At 41.3% G+C, this 20,025-nt stretch overlaps 3 protein-coding genes across 5 annotated transcripts; all 3 read left to right on the forward strand.

Moving 5' to 3' along the window:
* The first annotated feature begins 1,124 nt into the window (after nucleotides 1-1,124).
* Nucleotides 1,125-6,642, forward strand: LOC117396750 (gastricsin-like). The gene is made up of 9 exons (XM_059004909.1): nucleotides 1,125-1,269; nucleotides 1,403-1,559; nucleotides 1,820-1,937; nucleotides 2,213-2,331; nucleotides 3,137-3,336; nucleotides 4,168-4,284; nucleotides 4,482-4,629; nucleotides 5,737-5,835; nucleotides 6,299-6,642. The coding sequence occupies exons 1-9, from the start codon at nucleotides 1,211-1,213 to the stop codon at nucleotides 6,461-6,463; spliced, it is 1,182 nt and encodes a 393-aa protein (XP_058860892.1). The 5' UTR covers nucleotides 1,125-1,210; the 3' UTR covers nucleotides 6,464-6,642.
* A 3,544-nt stretch (nucleotides 6,643-10,186) lies between these two features.
* LOC131702771 (gastricsin-like) lies at nucleotides 10,187-13,983 on the forward strand. Its single transcript, XM_059004912.1, has 7 exons — nucleotides 10,187-10,304; nucleotides 10,549-10,667; nucleotides 11,081-11,280; nucleotides 11,363-11,479; nucleotides 12,694-12,841; nucleotides 13,303-13,401; nucleotides 13,642-13,983. The coding sequence occupies exons 1-7, from the start codon at nucleotides 10,187-10,189 to the stop codon at nucleotides 13,804-13,806; spliced, it is 966 nt and encodes a 321-aa protein (XP_058860895.1). The 3' UTR covers nucleotides 13,807-13,983.
* Nucleotides 13,984-16,303: 2,320 nt separating this feature from the next.
* On the forward strand, nucleotides 16,304-19,752 carry LOC117396783 (CMRF35-like molecule 7). 3 transcript variants are annotated; one of them, XM_059004914.1, is made up of 6 exons: nucleotides 16,304-16,405; nucleotides 17,601-17,939; nucleotides 18,092-18,134; nucleotides 18,729-18,898; nucleotides 19,124-19,170; nucleotides 19,407-19,752. In XM_059004914.1, exons 1-6 carry the CDS (start codon nucleotides 16,366-16,368, stop codon nucleotides 19,461-19,463), a joined length of 696 nt encoding a protein of 231 aa, XP_058860897.1. In that variant the 5' UTR covers nucleotides 16,304-16,365; the 3' UTR covers nucleotides 19,464-19,752. The 3 variants fall into 3 exon arrangements, with proteins under 3 accessions (XP_058860897.1, XP_033850869.1, XP_058860898.1); XM_033994978.3 differs by having other exon boundaries at nucleotides 18,729-18,892; XM_059004915.1 differs by having other exon boundaries at nucleotides 18,744-18,898.
* The last annotated feature ends 273 nt before the right edge of the window (nucleotides 19,753-20,025 follow it).

The following is a 20,025-nucleotide window of genomic DNA, read 5'->3' on the forward strand; positions in this document are numbered from 1 at the left end:
CACGTGCAGACATATATGATGTCCAGTAATGTTTTAGAGTTTCAGGACCACATTTCACCGTAGTGTGACTCAGTATGGCAGTCTGGTACTGTGGATGTGATATGATGGTGGAAAGCTCTCCATGTCTGGAATAACCAGAAGAAGAAACTGATCCTTCAAACCTGGCAGGACTTCCTTATGTTGGGTCTTATTGCTTAATCCATGTCTACTATAAGCAACTTTTATGCAAACTCTGTCATTATCTAAACCAACAAAAGGTCTTCCCATGTGATCTATCCAGGCCTGCTTGTGGAGTCACCATGAAGGCTCTCGCTCTGCTGTGCTGCACTTGACATGGGGTTCCTTCAGTAAGATGATACTCTGTTTATTAATTGAATGTATTTATTTTATTTCACTACTCGTGAATTCATACAGAGCAAGGGCACAAAGCCCTGATTAATACCCTCCAATGAAAACTCAGCAACTGAAGCCCCTGTGCTCCCCAGCATGCAGTTTACACTGCTGTGCTGAACAAGTGAACAATCATTGATGTTATAAATCACACGATAAAATAAAGCATTGAAAAAGCTGTAAGTCACGTTATTACAATTCATTCAGGAGCTTAACAAATACAAACAATTCAAGTTTAAAAATATTCATTCTGTCTTTCTTTTAGGATGGATGTTAAGATCATTAGACTCCTGGTCTACCGCTATGTGCTAAAGTTTAATCAATCTAAAACATTTTTTTTATATAAATGGCTAACATCTCATACGCTCATATTTCCATTTTGACAACATCTCCTTTTATCAATTCATGTTTGAAGTGCTCAATGTATAGTTATACATAAACAATAATTGTTTTTCCACTCTGCACAATAATTAAAAGTCATTTCCACTGGTTATCACAAGTTATAAAAAGTTATCAATGTGTGCATGACTGTAAGCACTTTAATTGCTAGCTATCAGACGCAGCACTACCTATAGACAACCTGCTCTACAGTGTTTATATTCACTATATTAACCGATGACCCCGCACTTTTTATCTATAAGATTAAAAACATTATGTGGGCAAGTCATTTTGAACAGTCAAAAATAGGATGCAGGTGTTTTATTAAATACAGTCGTCTGATTAGATTGGAGGGATGTGAGGGCGTCCTGGATGGTATAAAAGTGGCTGCTCAGCCCCAGTTTCAGTGCATCCAGGAACGCAGAGGAAGTGGTTGGGAAAGATGATGAAGTGGCTGATCGTTGCTTTGGCGTGTTTGACTCTGTCAGAGGGACTTATCAGGTGAGAACACTTTCATGCTTTTCAACACTTTTATGCATTGTGTGCATTTTCCTCATATGCATCACACCGTGCTGTATGTTGCTTTGATGCTTTTATGTGAGAAATTAAAACGATGTGCACTTCTTGCCTCCAGGGTCCCTCTGAAGAAGTTCAAGTCTGTCCGCCAGCAGATGAAGGATAGCGGGAAGCTGAAGGCAATCCATTACACTGATCCTGGCCTCAAGTACCAGGGCCTGCACCCCAATGTCTACGCCACCTCCACCAACGAGCCTCTCATGAACTACGCTGATGTACGTCCTTACATACTCGTTTCACCCGCAACACTAAAACACTCAATGAACTGCATGAAGAAACATAGTAAATTCAATGACAAACCTTTCTCAATGCCTTCCGTTAAAGACATTCCTTTTGAAGTTGGGGGCTGCAACCCAGCACAGAATCACTGCAGAACCCATTTGTTTTACTCCACTTGCAAACCATTGTCAGGTCACCGGCAGCACAGATAAGCAGTCCTAATCTAACGTCGCCTCTTCCTTGTTTGTTGTTGCAGATGTCCTACTATGGGCCCATCACCATCGGGACCCCAGCACAGTCTTTTTATGTCCTGTTTGACACCGGATCCTCCAACCTCTGGGTTGCCTCTACGTACTGCAGCAGCCAGGCCTGCAGTAAGTACAGGGTCTCCTCCATATTACACTTTCCATGCTTTTGTTTTTTCACTTTAACTTAATAATTAGGCCCCCATCAGACTTTAGATTCCTACAGGCAGTGTAGGGCTTGGGTGGGGTCATATTTCCCTCTAACACAAGAAGTATGTACTGCAGCACAAATGTAATAGAATTAATTTGCTTCGCCTGAGTCAAAGTGAAAATGAGGTCTGCAGAACAAATAGATCAATAGCAACAGTAAAACACCTTTGACACAATTCTATTTTGTTTTTCAGCAAACCACCCTGTGTTCGACCCCTCTCAGTCCTCCACCTGGTCCAGTAATGGGCAGTCCTTCTCCCTGCAGTACGGCACTGGGAGCCTCACTGGGGTCTTCGGCTACGACACTGTCACTGTGAGTAATCCAGGCTTCAGATACACAGAGACCGGGATGTGTGGGTAGAGAAATACCCAGGGAGAATAAGAACGTCTGTTTGGGTATCTAGACACACTTATTAGTTCCTATTCAGTTCTACTATATGCTGGTGTTTTTTTTTTTTTTTTTAAATTAATGATGCTGTTCATTAGATATCCTGCAGGTGGCGTTAGTGTAAATATTTTGTAAGATGTAATCTGGCTGCTCTTACACTGTACGAGACTACACTGACTCTCTCAGCATTCTGGTGGAACAGTTCCCTAACTGACGGTTCTTCCTAATTTAACTCATTAAGTGCAATTGTCCTCATTTGAGGACAGGCTACTTTGTAGCTTTTTTGAGCATTTTTAAGTGCAATCTAGTGGCATTTGTTAACAGCAAAGGTTAAGTCTAAATGTAAATGTTAATTCTACAATTACAGCCCTTCAGATACTTTTATGACACCTCAATGTAAAATAAGAAACTGAAGCCTAACTGATACATTTCTTGGTGTTTTCTTCCCCACAGTGATGATAAATATCCATTTTAATTGTGTTGGGCTTTGTAGCTGGCTTAAAATTTCACTGGTCTTATTATTGTATTCAAAATAGGACTCAGCAGTTTGTAGCCCAACCAAAGCATTTACATTTTTTTCTGTTAAATATTGATTTAGAATGTATCAAATTAGATAAATACAACTTGTGTTCTGATTTTCTTGTAATCATACGTAAATAGTTCCCAGATTTGACAGGTCTGCCGCTGCACAGTGCTGCTCAGTCTAACCACTAACTCTCCTGCTGCTCAGATCGGAGGCATTGCCATCAGCAACCAGGAGGTGGGTCTGAGCACCAATGAGCCCGGCACCAACTTTGTGTACGCCCAGTTTGATGGCATCCTGGGCCTGGCCTACCCCAGCATCGCTGCAGGAGGAGAGACCCCTGTCATGGACACCATGATGCAGCAGAACTTGCTGCAGGCCAACATTTTTGCCTTCTACCTGAGCCAGTATGTTAGCCCCAATACTGTATTGTATTATGTGTCCCGTATAAAAGATTAATTCTCAAACTGAATGCAGTAGGGATTCAAGAAAATGCATGCATATGGATTAGGGAGTGGTTAACATGTAGAAAACAGAAAGTACTGATTAGAGGAGAAACCTCAAAATGGAGTGAGGTAACCAGTGGAGTACCACAGGTACCAGTATTAGGTCCTCTGCTCTTCCTAATCTACATTAATGATTTAGATTCTGGTATAGTAAGCAAACTTGTTAAATTTGCAGACAACACAAAAATAGGAGGAGTGGCAACCACTGTTGCAGCAGCAAAAGTCATTCAAAATGATCTAGACACCATTCAGAACTGGGCAGACACATGGCAAATGACATTTAATAGAGAAAAGTGTAAAGTACTGCATGCAGGCAATAAAAATGTGCATTATAAATATTGACCTGAAAAAAGAAACAAGGACCAGGGGTCACAAATGGAGATTAGATAAAGGGGCATTCAGAACAGAAAATAGGAGGCACTTTTTTACACAGAGAATTCTGAGGGTCTGGAACCAACTCCCCAGTAATGTTGTTGAAGCTGACACCATGGGATCCTTCAAGTAGCTGTTTGATGAGATTCTGGGATCAATAAGCTACTAACAACCAAACGAGCAAGATGGGCTGAATGGCCTCCTCTCGTTTGTAAACTTTCTTATGTTCGTATGTTCTTATGTATTATTTAAGGGATAGGTAATAATTCTACAGCAGTTTATGATATCATTTATAACTTGTTATAGATACAGTTGGACTTTCTTTTATTAATGCATTATTTTGTTGCTGTTTTTCTTCAGAAATGAGGCCCAAGGTAGCGAGGTGACATTTGGAGGTGTAGATCAGAGCCAATACACTGGTGACATCTACTGGACTGACGTCACTAGTGAGACGTACTGGCAGATTGGAATTAATGGGTAGGTCCTCCTTATCTCTCTCTACCTTAACCTGACCATGCCATTGCATACAGGCGGAAGCTCTACATTTCAAACAGCACTTCACAGGCATTGCTGGCTTCAATACGTCTCCAGACCGCTCCAACTGAAACCATTTCAGACTTGCTTTGAAAGCAACGACCAATTAAAGATCAAGCCTAACCGTGTTTATTTTTTAGCTTCTCAATCAACAACCAGGAGACTGGCTGGTGCAGCGGGGGCTGCCAGGCTATTGTGGACACAGGCACTTCCCTCCTCACCTGCCCTCAGCAGTACCTGGGATACCTGCAGCAGTACATTGGAGCTCAGGCTAACGAGAATGGGGAGGTGAGTACACTGGAACTCAGCATAACCAGTCTCCACTGTAACTAGGAATTAAATGGCAGCTCAATCTACATACAGATTGTAAGCCGTACTGTACTTTTACATGTCATTAATTGCACTGTGGCTGCATTTTTCTTTCAACCGTGTGTGTAAATACTGGATACAAAAGACTGTAGCAACGTCCTTATTTTTGTATTTTTTTTTTATAATTGTTATTTTGTAATTAAACGTGAGGTTGCATTCCATCTGTGCGATGATTGCATTTTTACAGAGCAATTATAAGTGTAACAAAAACATCTCAAATAAAAAGTCAAAAACTTCTATGCAGTTACAAAAACAATCTATTCATGGAGACTCCATTTAAAATATATATTTTGGTGTGTTTTGCATCGGTCAAGGGTTTCGGTTTGATTTGCAATACGTGCTTGTCACAAAGACGGCCGGAGTGGGTGGCGTCAGACCAGAAACAGGAACACAAACAGACAGAGACTTGGGGTTTTGGTGAGGCTGAGCGCGTGATCGCGCTCAGGATTTAATCAACAGAACAGAAAATAAAAGGGTTTTAAACACAAAAACACGGGACACGGCACTACACGCCAAAATAAAAAGACAAACAAAACGGACTACACAGTAAACAGGACTGCACAGACAGACAAACGAAACACGGTGAGTGAGACAGTTATTCACTTTTATATTTACGTTCTTTCTTATTATTTAATTTCGCCTTCTCCACACTCGTTCTCCACTCACCGAACCCCTAACCACGAGTGACTAAACGTGCATCTATTTATACTGTTGTGCTGGGATTCAATTACTAATTAATTATTCACTTGAATCCCAGCACGTGAATTCATTACGTGAAACCCCGTGTTCACATATTATATTTTAAATGCACGTGCGTGATGTGCCATCCCGTGCCTAAATACAAATATACACTTTTTAAATACACGTGAAACACAGACCCGTTTATATCCCGTGTACCAATGACTATACACCAACATTAACATACGCACGCATACATACATACACATAACACACAAATGCACACAGGGGCGGGGCACATTGCCACAGTGCTGTATAATCCTAATGTTTGTTTCTTGTTATTTTCAGTACATTATTGATTGCAACAACCTGGCTAACATGCCTACTATTACCTTTAACATCAATGGAGTGAACTTCCCCCTGCCCCCATCTGCCTACACCATCGTTGTAAGTAATGTCCCTTTCCTCTGTGCCTTACAGAGAATCCAGTGTTCTGTCTTGATTGCAGGTTATTACATTGTGTGTGGGGTGTCTCTTATTTTATAGGATGTGATTGTGCAGTTTTGTGTGAGAGAACACCCTCCACACGACAGATCTTGCCCACAGAAACTACTATTAAACACAAAGTATTGTTTTTAGTAACTTTAGAATATTGGCCTGTGTTCATGCACAGGATGACATCTCAACATAGGATGAGATGCAATTAGAATTTAGAGAAATACTTATTGGCTGGTTTTTACATGATTTATAATTATCGGGATTCAATACAGGGCATCCATACCTTCAAACATTACTGGTACATGTGTGCAAACACGTTCAAGTTTAGTTTCTTTTATAAACCCTAATTCAACTCACTATGCATTGCTCTGATATTTTCCCCCCTGACATTCTTCTTTCTCTCTTCCTCCAGAACAACCAGAACGGACAACAGTACTGCACCAGCGGCATCATGGGTACCTACCTGCCTTCCCAGAACGGCCAGCCCCTGTGGATTCTGGGAGATGTGTTCCTGAGGCAGTATTACTCCGTCTACGACAGGGAGAACAACAGCGTTGGATTTGCCGCTGCTGCTTAAGCCCCTCCCATTCACTCCGGCCTCCGTCCAATCCCTTTATAACACACCTTGAACCAACCAACCAGAACGGCTGTAATGCTAGCCTGGGTTTCACCCTCCACACGCTGTGAGAGAGGGTGTGTTATACAAATAAAAACATACATGGAGCTGATTTTAAATCATATAAATCATAATTCTAAAAGCAAATTGTTAAATTGATTAAAGGTTATACAAAAATCTAACTCTTTGTGTATTCTTTTTTTATTTTTTAATACACCATAATGGTGTCTTGATCGTGTTAAGCGAGTAAGCAAACGCATATTGTAATGGATCTCCTCCTAGTGGGGGATGAGTAAATAACACTGACATCAGTGAAAGACCCACACTAAACCTCTCATCTACAGAGCGCGCTGCATGGTAAGTCGTTCGTCTCTGAATCGTATGGTTTGTGGTTTGCATCCAGCCCTTGCATTTCCATTTAATTCAATGGCTGAAATGCAAATTGATTACACTATCAAGCTGCGATCATTGCATTTGCATTGAATTTGACCTCCAAGACAATGTTAAGCCTCCCTTAGAACCTACACAGCAGGACCAGATTAGCATGAAGTCTATATTAGGCATCATTATAAAAGTTTACTGAACTATACCACGGTAAAAGCACAGTGTACTAATCGATTACAGTACACCACTGCCCCTTCATTGTGCTGTAGTCTATAGTCACTATTATGAGGCTGTGCTATGTGTGTTCCACCTCACAACATGAATGAAAGAGCTGGATACTGCCGACAAGGTTAGCTAACCCTTGTCAGCCCCAATGGGGTGTCTTTCCTCCTGTCGGCTGGCTCTCCAGGCTGTCACAAGGTCTTTCCCTTGTTGCCAGCTGCACTATTCATAGCAGTCACTGGACGTATCCAGATCTCCATGATTTCCATTACACGAGAGTAGATGTTAAAACTTCATGCTGATTTGAACTCGGCTCTCGCCAAGATAAGCACCAACTAAAACGTAGCTTTACAGTAAACTAATGTGATCCATCTGCGTCTCCATCCATTTGTGTTTCCTTCCATCTGATGATGTAGATTTCCTTCTGTCTGGTGTTGATGGCTGAAGTGTAATGCCTGCTCCAGGGATCAGCTTATTTTGCCTCCCCAGCGCATCAGCACACACAATGGCTGCGATGCTGGCTCCGGGGATCAACCACAGTGCGTTCTCCCCAGTGCATCAGCATGACAATTGTCTAGATTGAGCTAAGTAGGGTACATCTCTAGGGTCTTCAAGTGGGCACCTTCCATTCTCTGTATTTCGTCGACTAGCCCACGACACCTCAAGAGGGCTCAACATTGATTCTGAATTCCCAGCAACACCTCCCTCCGTCCCACACTCAACTCAGCCCAGCTTACTTACCTGTACATCAGCGTTTCTTTCCTTCTATTGTGCTTAAGATCCCCAACCAGAATCTTTCCATCTCAACCACAGCCAGTTGCTGCTCCTCTCTGCTGCTTCAGATAAGTTCTTCACTGTGCAAATCCAGTCTTGGCCACTGAATCCAACGTCTCTGAGAAACTGGGTTGTAGAGTGTGCCATAAATCCTCGACAACCCACCTCCACTGGGTAAACCTGGACTCTACATCCTCGGTGTTCCACTTCAGCAGATAGTTGAGCGTACCGAAGTTTCTTCCTCTCATACGCCTCATCCACAGCATCATCCCATGGCACTGTTAACTCTACCGGGTGAACAAGGCGTGCTGATCCAGACCACAAGACAATATCTGGTCGAAGGTTAGTGGTGGCAATCTCAGGTGGAAAAATAAGCTAGTTCAATAGGATTCAGTGTAGTGCTGCTGAGCAGTTGCTGCCAGTAACAGTAAAGCAGAGCAATGATCCTGGAGCTCTGATCAAGTTGTGTGGTTCCCTGCTGTCTGCTCCTGGACTTGTTCATATGTATTCTTGGTGTCCAATGGTCGTTGTACAGACCCCTACCCCAAAATTCAAAGCTGCTCTTTCTAGGATGAAACCAAGATTAAACCAAGAGTAGAAAGCCTGTATCTATTTAAAGGGGTGCAGCAGCGTTCGGCTGTGCTGGCAGGGTATATTTTACCTTACATGGGGTAAGATGATACATTTTTGTCCTACCTCGACATCCCACTGAGTGAATGATCTAGGCTCTAGGAGTGACATGCCTGTGCAGCTCTAAACCCCCCTCCCCTAGTTTTCTGGAAGTATGAATTAACTCAGTAGATCACCTTTTTGGGGATTTTAATTTTCCTTCAGTACTTTATAATCTCGTGGTGTAGGTTTGTTGTGGATTTTGTGGAGTAATCCCTTTAAAAATCCTGGACAGGGAGAGAATTGGTGTGAGCAGTGGGATTAGTTTACAATGTGGGAGCTGTGGGCTGGGCTGTGCATTACATTTGAAACCCATCCAGGAAGTACATCATGTTCAGCACAGCACAGTCTTAGAGACACATGGGGTTACAATACAAACCATGTAAAGAGAATGGGGCAATACAGCACTGGGCATTCCTGTCCTTAGTTTAAAGTGAATTTGGAATTTTGAGAGTGCGTACAAAAGCCCACTGTGAAAAAGACTTGAGTTTTAGACTGGATATTTCATCCAGCCATTTCCTTGAATTCCTTCTTTCGTAACAATATGTCTGTAAAATTCGACAAATAATGATGCCTTTAAAAAAGATCCCAGCAGTGCCAGGACTCCGGTATGGGGTTAAATATTTGCTAAATCCAGTGCATGAATTTCATCACAAATGAAAGTTTTTCATTTTATTTTTAACAATAAACCTAATTGCTGTAAATAACATGCTTGTGATGTTCCTCAAATATTTATTTTATTTCAAGGTCACTTTTGAATAGAAAAGGCAGGACAAACACAGAACGATGTAGATTAGGTGATAAAACTAACCTTGTATTGGCATTTGCTAAGTGCTTGCACGCGCACACACAAGTAACCCCCAGTGGGCAAGTAATTTTGAACAGTCAAAAATAGGGTGCTGGTGTTTTGTTAAATACAGTCGTCTGATTAGATTGGAGGGATGTGAGGGCGTCCTGGATGGTATAAAAGTGGCTGCTCAGCCCCAGTTTCAGTGCATCCAGGAACGCAGAGGAAGTGGTTGGGAAAGATGATGAAGTGGCTGATCGTTGCTTTGGCGTGTTTGACTCTGTCAGAGGGACTTATCAGGTGAGAACACTTTCATGCTTTTCAACACTTATGCATTGTGGGCATTTTCCTCATATGCATCACACCGTGCTGTATGTTGCTTTGATGTTTTTATGTGAGAAATTAAAACGATGTGCGCTTCTTGCCTCCAGGGTCCCTCTGAGGAAGTTCAAGTCTGTCCGCCAGCAGATGAAGGATAGCGGGAATCTGAAGGCAATCCATTACACTGATCCTGGCCTCAAGTACAAAGGCCTGCACCCCAATGCCTACGCAACCACCAGCAACGCACCTCTCTTGAACTATGGTGATGTACGTCCTTACATACTCGTTTCACCCGCAACTGTAAAACACTCAATGAACTGCAAAAAGAAACACAGTAAATTCAGTGACAACCCTTTCTCAGTGCCTTCTGTTAAAGACATTCCTTTTGAAGTTGGGGGCTGGAAGCCAGCACAGAATCACTGCAGAACCCATTTGTTTTACTCCACTTGCAAACCATTGTCAGGTCACCGGCAGCACAGATAAGCAGTCCTAATCTAACGTCGCCTCTTCCTTGTTTGTTGTTGCAGATGTCCTATTATGGGCCCATCACCATCGGGACCCCAGCACAGTCTTTTTATGTCCTGTTTGACACCGGATCCTCCAACCTCTGGGTTGCCTCTACGTACTGCAGCAGCCAGGCCTGCAGTAAGTACAGGGTCTCCTCCATATTACACTTTCCATGCTTTTGTTTTTTCACTTTAACACTGACAGCATGTGCTGCAGCAGAAATGTAGTGGAATGAATTTGCCTTACCTGAGTTAAAGTGAAAATAAGTTCTGGGGAAAAAATAGATCAACAGCAAAACTGTAATTCGTAAAAAAAAATAAAAAAATCCTTTGGTTATTATTACACCTTCTGACCTTCTGACGCACTTCTCTTTGTTTCTCAGCAAACATACCTAGGTTCAACCCCACTCAGTCCTCCACCTGGTCCAGTAATGGGCAGACCTTCTCCCTGCAATACGGCACTGGGAGCCTCACTGGGGTCTTCGGCTACGACACTGTCACTGTGAGTACTCCAGGCTTCAGATACACAGAGACAGGGATGTGTGGGTAGAGAAATACCCAGGAAGAATAAGAATGTATGTTTGGATATCCAGACACACCAGCTACTGTTTCTGTTTTTTTATTTTTATTAATGTTGCTGTTCATTATGTGTGCTCCAGGTGGCATGAGTGTAAATATTTGGCAACTCCTATGCTATACTAGACTAAAGTGAGTCTCTCAGCAGTTTTATCGCGTAGTTACTCCCCCTGAACACGAACGATGTTCAGACTGCACAGTTCCCTAACTGAAGGTTGTTCCTACCATAAGGTGTAGCTCTTTGTTGTAATAAAATGTAGGGAGTAAAGAGTTCACAGATTTGACACACCTGCCTCTGCGCAGTGCTGCTCAGTCTAACCCTTGACTCTTCTTGCTCAGGTCGGAGGCATTACCCTCACTAACCAGGAGGTGGGTCTGAGCACCAATGAGCCGGGCACCAACTTTATGTATGTTGGATATGATGGCATCCTCGGCCTGGCGTACCCCAGCGAGTCTGTACAAGGACAGCCCACTGTTATGGACACCATGATGCAGAATAACATGCTTAATGCCAACGTTTTCGCTTTCTACCTGAGTCGGTATGTTAGCCCCAATACTGCATTTTTTAACTAAAATGTTTCCTTTTTATGAATGCATTATTTTGTTGCTGTTTTTTTTCAGGAATGAGGCCCAAGGCAGTGAGATGACATTTGGAGGTGTTGATCAGAGCCGATACACTGGTGACATCTACTGTAGTGACGTCACCAATCAGATGTACTGGCAGATTGAAATTAATGGGTAGGTCCTCCTTCCTTATCTCTCTCTACCTTAACCTGACCATGCCATTGCATACAGGCGGAAGCTCTACATTTCAAACAGCACTTCAGAGGCATTGCTGGCTTCAATACGTCTCCAGACTGCTCCAAATGAAACCATTTCAGACTTGCTTTGAAAGCAACAACCACTTAAAGTTCAAGCTTGAAACTGTTTGTATGTTTGTCAGGGCCACCACACTCACCAGGCTAGAAAGCTGATGAGATTCACCAAGACAACAGGGAGACTGTCAATGTGGAGTGGGGAGACCTCATTAAACATTTTAGTCAACTCTGATGGCAAATCATTTAAGAAATGGTAAATGATAGAAGTCCTACCGAATCCCATTCATCTGTTAACTTTTCCCTTCATTTAAGTAAAGTCAAATCCAAAAGGAAAGACATTTTAATTTAAGTTGATGGAGTTTGTAAAGATGATTAATGTTTAGTGTTTAATGTCATAGCAATTAAAAACAAAACACGTCAAAATGTTTGATAGAATTTACTATTAAATTTCATTTAATGCGTTACTATCGCCACAAAAAATATGAAACAGTTTTTAATATGTTTTTAATATTTAAAGAATATAGAGATGCCCAAATAATAGAAACAGCATTGGTGTGTATTACTGAGAAAAAAATAGAAAAGGACTGGAGAGAATGTAAAGCCCGATGGAGGTCGGCTCATGGACACACTTTGCTGGGAATTGCCAGTTGCTCTGTGCGGTGCGACTGCAGGTCTTTCTGCAGGTGTCACTGGCATCGCATGTGTATTTTTGCATTGAAGCATTGGTCCCGTTACACTTATAGAATGCTCTTTTACACAAATAAACATTACAGTGCCAGTTAGTAATACATTTTACCCAAAACCTTACTCTAACTTCATGTACACCTTGATGTACACAGTCTTATATAGCGACACATTCCTAACAGATCAGTATCAACAACTGCAATTTACATTGGTAAACATGAACACCATTTTGAATATGCATAATGTTTTATTAGAAGCGACTATTTTTCCAGTCATAAATTAATGTATTTCTTTAGCAAACCTAAAAATGCCCGTTTACAAGATGAAAGTAAACTTGGTTTATGTAATAACAAAAACACAATTTAACTTTGATTTTTTCTGACCAAAACCCACATTTCATTCTAAAAACAAATCGATGTAACGCCCCTGATATTTGTGTTTATTTTTTAGTTTCTCCATCAACAACCAGGAGACTGACTGGTGCCAGGGGGGATGTCAAAGTATTGTGGACACAGGCACTTCCCTCCTCGCCTGCCCTCAGCAGTACCTGGGATACCTGCAGCAGTACATTGGAGCTCAGGCTAACGAGAATGGGGAGGTGAGTACACTGGAATTCAGCATAACCAGTCTCCACTGTAACTAGGAATTAAATCGCAGCTCAATCTACATACAAATTGTAAGCTGTACTGTACTTTTATTAATTTTTTTAATTGCACTGTGGTTGCATTTTTCTTTCAACCATGTGTGTAAATACTGGGTACAAAAGACTGTAGCAACGTCCTTATTTTTGTATTTTTTTTTTTTATAATTGTCATTTTGTAATTAAACGTGAGGTTGCATTCCATCTGTGCAATGATTGCATTTTTACAGAGCAATTATAAGTGTAACAAAAACATCTCAAATAAAAAAAGTCAAAAACTTCTATGCGGTTTCAAAAATCTATTCATGGAGACTCCATTTAAAATATATATTTTGGTGTGTTTTGCATCTGTCAAGGGTTTAGGTTTGATTTGCAATACGTGCTGTATAATCCTAATGTTTGTTTCTTGTTATTTTCAGTACATTATTGATTGCAACAACCTGGCTAACATGCCTACTATTACCTTTAACATCAATGGAGTGAACTTCCCCCTGCCCCCATCTGCCTACACCATCGTTGTAAGTAATGTCCCTTTCCTCTGTGCCTTACAGAGAATCCAGTGTTCTGTCTTGATTGCAGGTTATTACATTGTGTGTGGGGTGTCTCTTATTTTATAGGATGTGATTGGGCAGTTTTGTGTGAGAGAACACCCTCCACACGACAGATCTTGCCCACAGAAACTACTATTAAACACAAAGTGTTGTTTTTACTAACTTTGTTGTTTCCCCCCTGATATTCTTCTTTCTCTCTTCCTCTAGAACTACCAGAACGGACAACAGTACTGCACCAGCGGCATCATGGGTACTTACCTGTCTTCCCAGAATGGCCAGGTCATGTGGATTCTGGGAGACGTGTTCCTGAGGCAGTATTACTCCGTATTCGACATGCAGAACAACAGCGTTGGATTCGCCGCTGCTGCTTAAGCCCCTCCCATTCACTGCGGCCTCCGTCCAATCCCTTTATAACACACCTTGAACCAACCAACCAGAACAGCTGCAATGCTAGCCTGGGTTTCACCCTCCACACGCTGTGAGAGAGGGTGTGTTATAAAAACAAAAACATACATGGAGCTGATTTAAAATCATGTAAATCATAATTCTAAAAGCAAATTGTTAAATTGATTAAAGGTTATACAAAAATCTAACTCTTTGTGTTTTTTTTTTTATTTTTTATTCCACAATAACTCTGTCTTGAACGTGTTGAGTGATTAAGCAAACTCATATTGTAATGGAGTGGCTGATGAGTAAATAACACTGACCTCAGCGTAAGACCCACACTAAACCTCTCTACTACAGAGTGTGCTGGATGGTAAGTCATTCGTCTCTGAATCGTATAGTTTGTGGTCCCCCTCATATCAAGAATGAAAGTGCTGGTGGAATAAAGTTCTGCCTTATAGAGTGAGAACACTGCACTAGCTTGGGGAAGATTCATGAAAACTGAAGGCAGTTGTATGCTCACCAGGTAGAGTGTGACAGACAGATGGACAGGTGCATTTTTGGTTGGTTGATAATCGTGTTTTTAGTCTTCTGCAGCAAGAATGGAAAGCACCCCTGCCAATGACAAAAGTGCCCATGCTGTCTCGATCTGCTCAGTGATTCATTAGTGTGGCTAAACTTGGAAGCACCCAATCCTAAGCAAAGAAAACACAGAACAGGGACTTTTCCATGAGTGAGTTGCACAAACCACAAACCCACAAACCGAAATATCTGTGTTGAAAAACTCCCTTATCTGGTTATTTACAGATCTGCATGCTGTCACAATGATTATTATTATTATTATTATTATTATTATTATTATTATTATTATTATTATTATTATGAAGAAGAAGAATGAATTTTTTAGTAGTAATAGTTAATGTTTAAATTCTACAGCATTGTTTCTTTACCGATTCAAATGAAATAGAGATACAATTCCAGTCTGGCGAGCAAAGAGTACCAGAGAAAATGCATTCAGCACGATTAGAGGAATTCACCGAACAATTATAAACAAATTGTGTATTGGGGTCTATCGTAATTTTAAAAGCTTAATAAATATATAATGAAATGTTACATTTATAGTATACATGCATAATACCTAACAACTACAAACACAAATGGCACTTGAAACATATTTATTTATAACCTACAAGTGGGCTCCCGAGTGGCGCATCCAGTAAAGGCGCTCCTCGCAGGATGTGCCCTATAGCCTGGAGATCGCAGGTTCGAATCCAGGCTATGTCACAGCTGACCGTGACCGAGAGTTCCTAGGGGGCGGCGCACAATTGGCTGAGCGCTGCCCGGGTAGGGAGGGTTTAGGTCGGCAGGGGAATCCACGGCTCGCCGCGCATCAGCGACCCCTGTGGCCGATAGGGCGCCTGTGGCTCTGCAGCGGAGCCGCCAGATCTGTGTTGTCCTCCGGCACTATAGGTCTGGTGGCATTGCTGTGGATCTGCAGTGCGAAAAATGACGGCTTGGAAGGAGCACGTTTCGGAGGACGCGTGTTCCAGCCTCCGTTTCCCGAGTCGGCGGGGGGGTTGCGAGCGGTGAGCCGGGGATACAGATAATAATTGGGCATGCTAAATTGGGGTGAAAACCGGGGTAAAAATAATTGGCGACGACTAAATTTATAAAAAAAAGAAAAAAAAAAAAATATTTATAACCTACAATCGTACTTACTAAAATACAGACAAAAGCAGATGTCAACATAAGAAAATCAATTCCAATCAAGCCTACGTAGATGGCTTACTTCCCCCCTGGCCCATACAAATGAAAAAAAATATATATATATTTCTGATTAAAAAAACATATAATTTTTCCCCTTCTATCTGCATGTCGGCCAGTGCGACGCAGAGGACAGACACAGCCTGAAAGCTTTTTCTTGATCTCGTTAGCATGCATTTTGATTAACGAGTTCCCTTTATCTAGGTGTTGAGAAAGGAAGTCATGTACATGACCTGCGACAGTTAAGCTTTTTATTGAGAAATTCGTTCATTAACGACCTCATCGACTCAATTTCAAAGCATTATCGGATCATTTTATTAACAATTCCGTTTGAAAATCAGTTGCTTCTAAAGCTGTTGTTACTATCCCATGAGTTTGATACAATAACACTGATGTTTGAAAATCCCCCCCCCCCCCAAGTGTCTCTTAATTACACTTTAGTAAATTGTACAAACACAGTTATTACATCAATGGTTTGTAGTTACAATGTAACTATATATTTAATTGCAAAATCGAAATTCTATGTAGTTCCTAATGTCTTGTGTGTAATTACAATGTAATTACTTGTGTCATCTCACAGAGTGAACTGACCCTCCTGCCCTGCTTGAAGTGCAGACACAAAGGGGTAAGTGGTCTTGTGCAACTTCCACATGCCTCGCAGAGATGTGACAGACTTCCTTCTCCAAGCTTAAAAATACACTCTCCAAATCCTTCAGAGGAACCAGGACTTGCACCACAGCCAGACCCTCACCTACACACACATTGCATTGCATCTTACTGAACATGGACTGTGCAGCTGTCCTAGTGTTGACTTTTGCAGCAGGTAAGTGCTATACTCATTAAGGATATTTGAACGTTCATGCGTGTGTGTGACTCTCTGTGAGTAGGTGTGTGGCTTTTCAGTGTTCATATAAGGGTACTGTATATTGGCTGCCCAAGCAGTGAGAAGCAAAGCTGCATTTATGGTTTGGACTGGTGAAAGTAAAGATCCATTACTGAGGAGAAGGACAGTGCATGCCTTGTATGCTTCATATATATTTCTATTGATCTTCCGATATACTTTTCAGATATAGTTAATGCTACTGTTTATATTTGAATAGCTACTACTTTAGAGGGAGTAGGTGGTCCCTGATCATTATGTAAAGATAACCTTTGTGTGCTGGGATCCATAATTATAAGGCTAGACTATATTGCCAGTACGTACTGCATTAAAGAATGATTGAGTTATTTTCAGCGTGCAAAAATAGGAACTGAATCAGAGTCAGCATCTGACTTGTTACCTAAAAGTGTGATTCAGTGATTCAAGCATAATTGAACTGTTTGAACTTTTGAATGTTGCTATTGTCAGTGCACCAATAATCTGCTATTCAACCAATACAACACATTCATTGCCTAATATATATTCTTGACAGTTAATTATCTGTGCATATGGTTTATGGACAATGTAGATGTATTTCAATATGTTGCTGTGCTAATTGTGTGACATGTTATTATTATTACCGTAGTAACAGTACCAGTATACCGTACCGTATCATGACCTGTATAATATTTGTTCCAAACTAGTAATGCTGAGGTCTGGTAATTTCTGTTCTGGGTTTTCTTCAGGGTTATGCACTAATGTTATAAATGCCTGTAACAGGGAGATGTTACTCACATGGGTCGTCACTGAATAATACTGAATCTGACACACCACACAGGAGTGCAGATTTAATAACAACCCAGACCCCAACGTTCGGGTACCAGCAATGGGAATCCCAGCGCCGGATGTAATAAAGAAAACAAAACAAAACAAAGTTAACGACGCTAGCCTCACTAAGAGACGCCCCTCTCCAGGAACCTTCCCTATTAAACCCTCGCTATACTGTTGTTGGGATCAAATCCTCTAAACTAACCTAGCCTGTCCTCCCCGTCACTGTATTTAACAGTCCACTTGGCTAGCAGTGCACATAAGGAGGACAGGGTGTATGATTTCCATTCTCAGGATGCCATTTCTTGTATAACTGTATCTTTGTATCTAGCAGTGTGCCAGGCTCTGGGAGAGATGCAGGTGCTGAATGTGACCGAAGGTGGTAACGTCACGGTATACTGCCGCTACAACATCCTGAGGTACCGGCAGCACATGAAGACCTGGTGCAAGCAGCACAAGGATCCGGGCTTGACGGTGCTGGTGGGGACAGACGGGTACGTGGCGGAGACGCACCATGGCCGCGTGTCTATCGTGGACCTGAGGAAGAGTGGCATGGTCTCTGTCACCATGGCCCTGCTCCGGCAAAACGACTCCGGAGAGTACTGGTGCACAGTGAGGATGCTGTACGGACTGAAGCCCCTGCAGCGCTTCCAGCTGCACGTTTACCAAGGTAAAGGTTCAGGAGATATACAGCAAAGCAAAGCAACACATACAACACAAGGAATACAACAGGACACTACACAGCACAATGATACAGTTATCTCAGGATCTGATTTCTTTTTTCTATTGTCAATGTGTTAATGTGACGTTTCCTTTTCACAGGCACCCTTGATTCAGAATCACCATGGACCCCTGAACAAGAAAGGTAATCATTACATTATTGTAGATAAGGATAACTATTTGAATATAATCTTTGCAGGTCCATATCTTATTTGCACATACAGTTGTAGTCAAAAGTTTACAGACCCCAATGGAAATTTATAATTTCTAGAATTTTCACGAAAACAAATAATTTTAGGAAAAATCTTTTGTAGCAAAAGTTTTGCTTTTGTGGATGAGGAAAAAAAGTTACAAGAAATAGATCTCCGCAATTATTTATTTCAGCAAAAATGCTAATTTACCCTTTGATGCTATAATCGTATTGTCTACAAGGTGCTTGAAATTTCAATATGATAATGCAGAACCTAATTCTAGAAAAGTTTAGAAAATGCTGGATTGTAGGTGGACATTCCTAGAGAGTATAAAAGGGTTAGGCATAGGATGATTGCTGTCATTACCAATAAGTCAGTATGGGAAAAAATAGAGAGCTATCTGAAGACCTTTAAATAATACCGGCCCGCTGTTCCTTGTTCGGATAATAATCAGCAGTTAAACAGCGGGTTCTTAGTGTCAAGAGGTGGTGTAATAAACACTGAGACCACAACCACACATATCCTGTTTCAGTTCTTTATTCTTCTAGTCTTTCTGTAAATAGAAGCCTCCCTGACGCTCAGGAAGTGTATCAGAGTGGATCAGACGGGCCCTTTGACGCACACATCATCTGGGGCTCCCTGCGCTGGGCCCTGCTGGCAGTGATGCTTGCGTGTCCAGTGCTGGTCCACATCTACGTGAGCTGGAGGAGGAGTGAGTGTGGGTTCTTGAGATTTGCCTTGGGTTGTTGGTTGTATTTGAATAGAGTTCATCAATAACAGTGTAATTACATGGTAATAACTGGGTAGCTATCACTAACGCTTCATGTTCTTCTGCTTTTTGATACACTTTGCACAGGAGAAAACAATGAGTAAATATCTTCCCATTTACAAGCTGTTCTAGAAAATAGCTTTGTTCAATTCAACTCCATTTTTAAATCCCCAGGTAAAGTCAACCTGCAGCAGAGGAATAACAGGTTCTCGTATATAAAGGTAATATAGAGTTGATCTCTACCTACCAATTTACCTGTGTACACAACCTGTACACAACTTGTCTGTCTACCTAGTTCAGTGGATCATCTTTTGGAAATTGGCAGTCCTTTCAATTATGTTTTATTAGACATTATTAGACTGCTCTGATAGTAAGAAAACACATATGGTTTTAAGAGACTTATTTCTGATGATTGTGAATCGGTGTTGGAACAGGTGAAATTGATATTTCCCATTAGTTTTTCAGGCATTCTGAAGATGTAACATTCATAAACGAAGCGGAGGTACAGCAGTGAGCTGGAGGGTGGGAGTTACACTGCCCCCTGCAGACTGGAGGCTGACAACACTTTGCAGTGTTGGAGAGTGATAGTCTTCATGAACCATGCTCAGCTTTACGCTAACAGAGCCTTCTTTTGGGGTCTTTCCTTTGTTTGTGGTTTTGAGTGAACAGACTTCTGCTCCTATTCGTACTCTTTTAAAGTTCTTGAATAAAAAACAGAAAAAATATGGTTTTGTAAAACTGATAAAACTACAGATCACTTTGTCTGTGATGTGTGTGGATTATCGCTTGCCTTGTTGTGTCTTTCAACACTTATTTTGAATAAAATTTTTTTTAAAAAGTGTTGGTTTTTCATTAACCGAGAAGGCAATATGTTCACTAAGCCTTAATTATTAAACTGCGCCAATAGAAACCTCTGACCAAGTAAATGACATTATTTAGTAAATTATACTTGCTTACAAAGACTTGGTCAACAATGTCAAAGAAGTCGAGCCAGATAGTATTGACGCTAAAACTCCAAAAGAAACAAAATTAATAAATATAAAAATGCATCTGCTTCAACAGCAGGTGGCAGCACA

Source organism: Acipenser ruthenus, chromosome 30 (assembly GCF_902713425.1).
Source record: "Acipenser ruthenus chromosome 30, fAciRut3.2 maternal haplotype, whole genome shotgun sequence".
In the NCBI taxonomy this organism is placed as follows: domain Eukaryota; kingdom Metazoa; phylum Chordata; class Actinopteri; order Acipenseriformes; family Acipenseridae; genus Acipenser; species Acipenser ruthenus.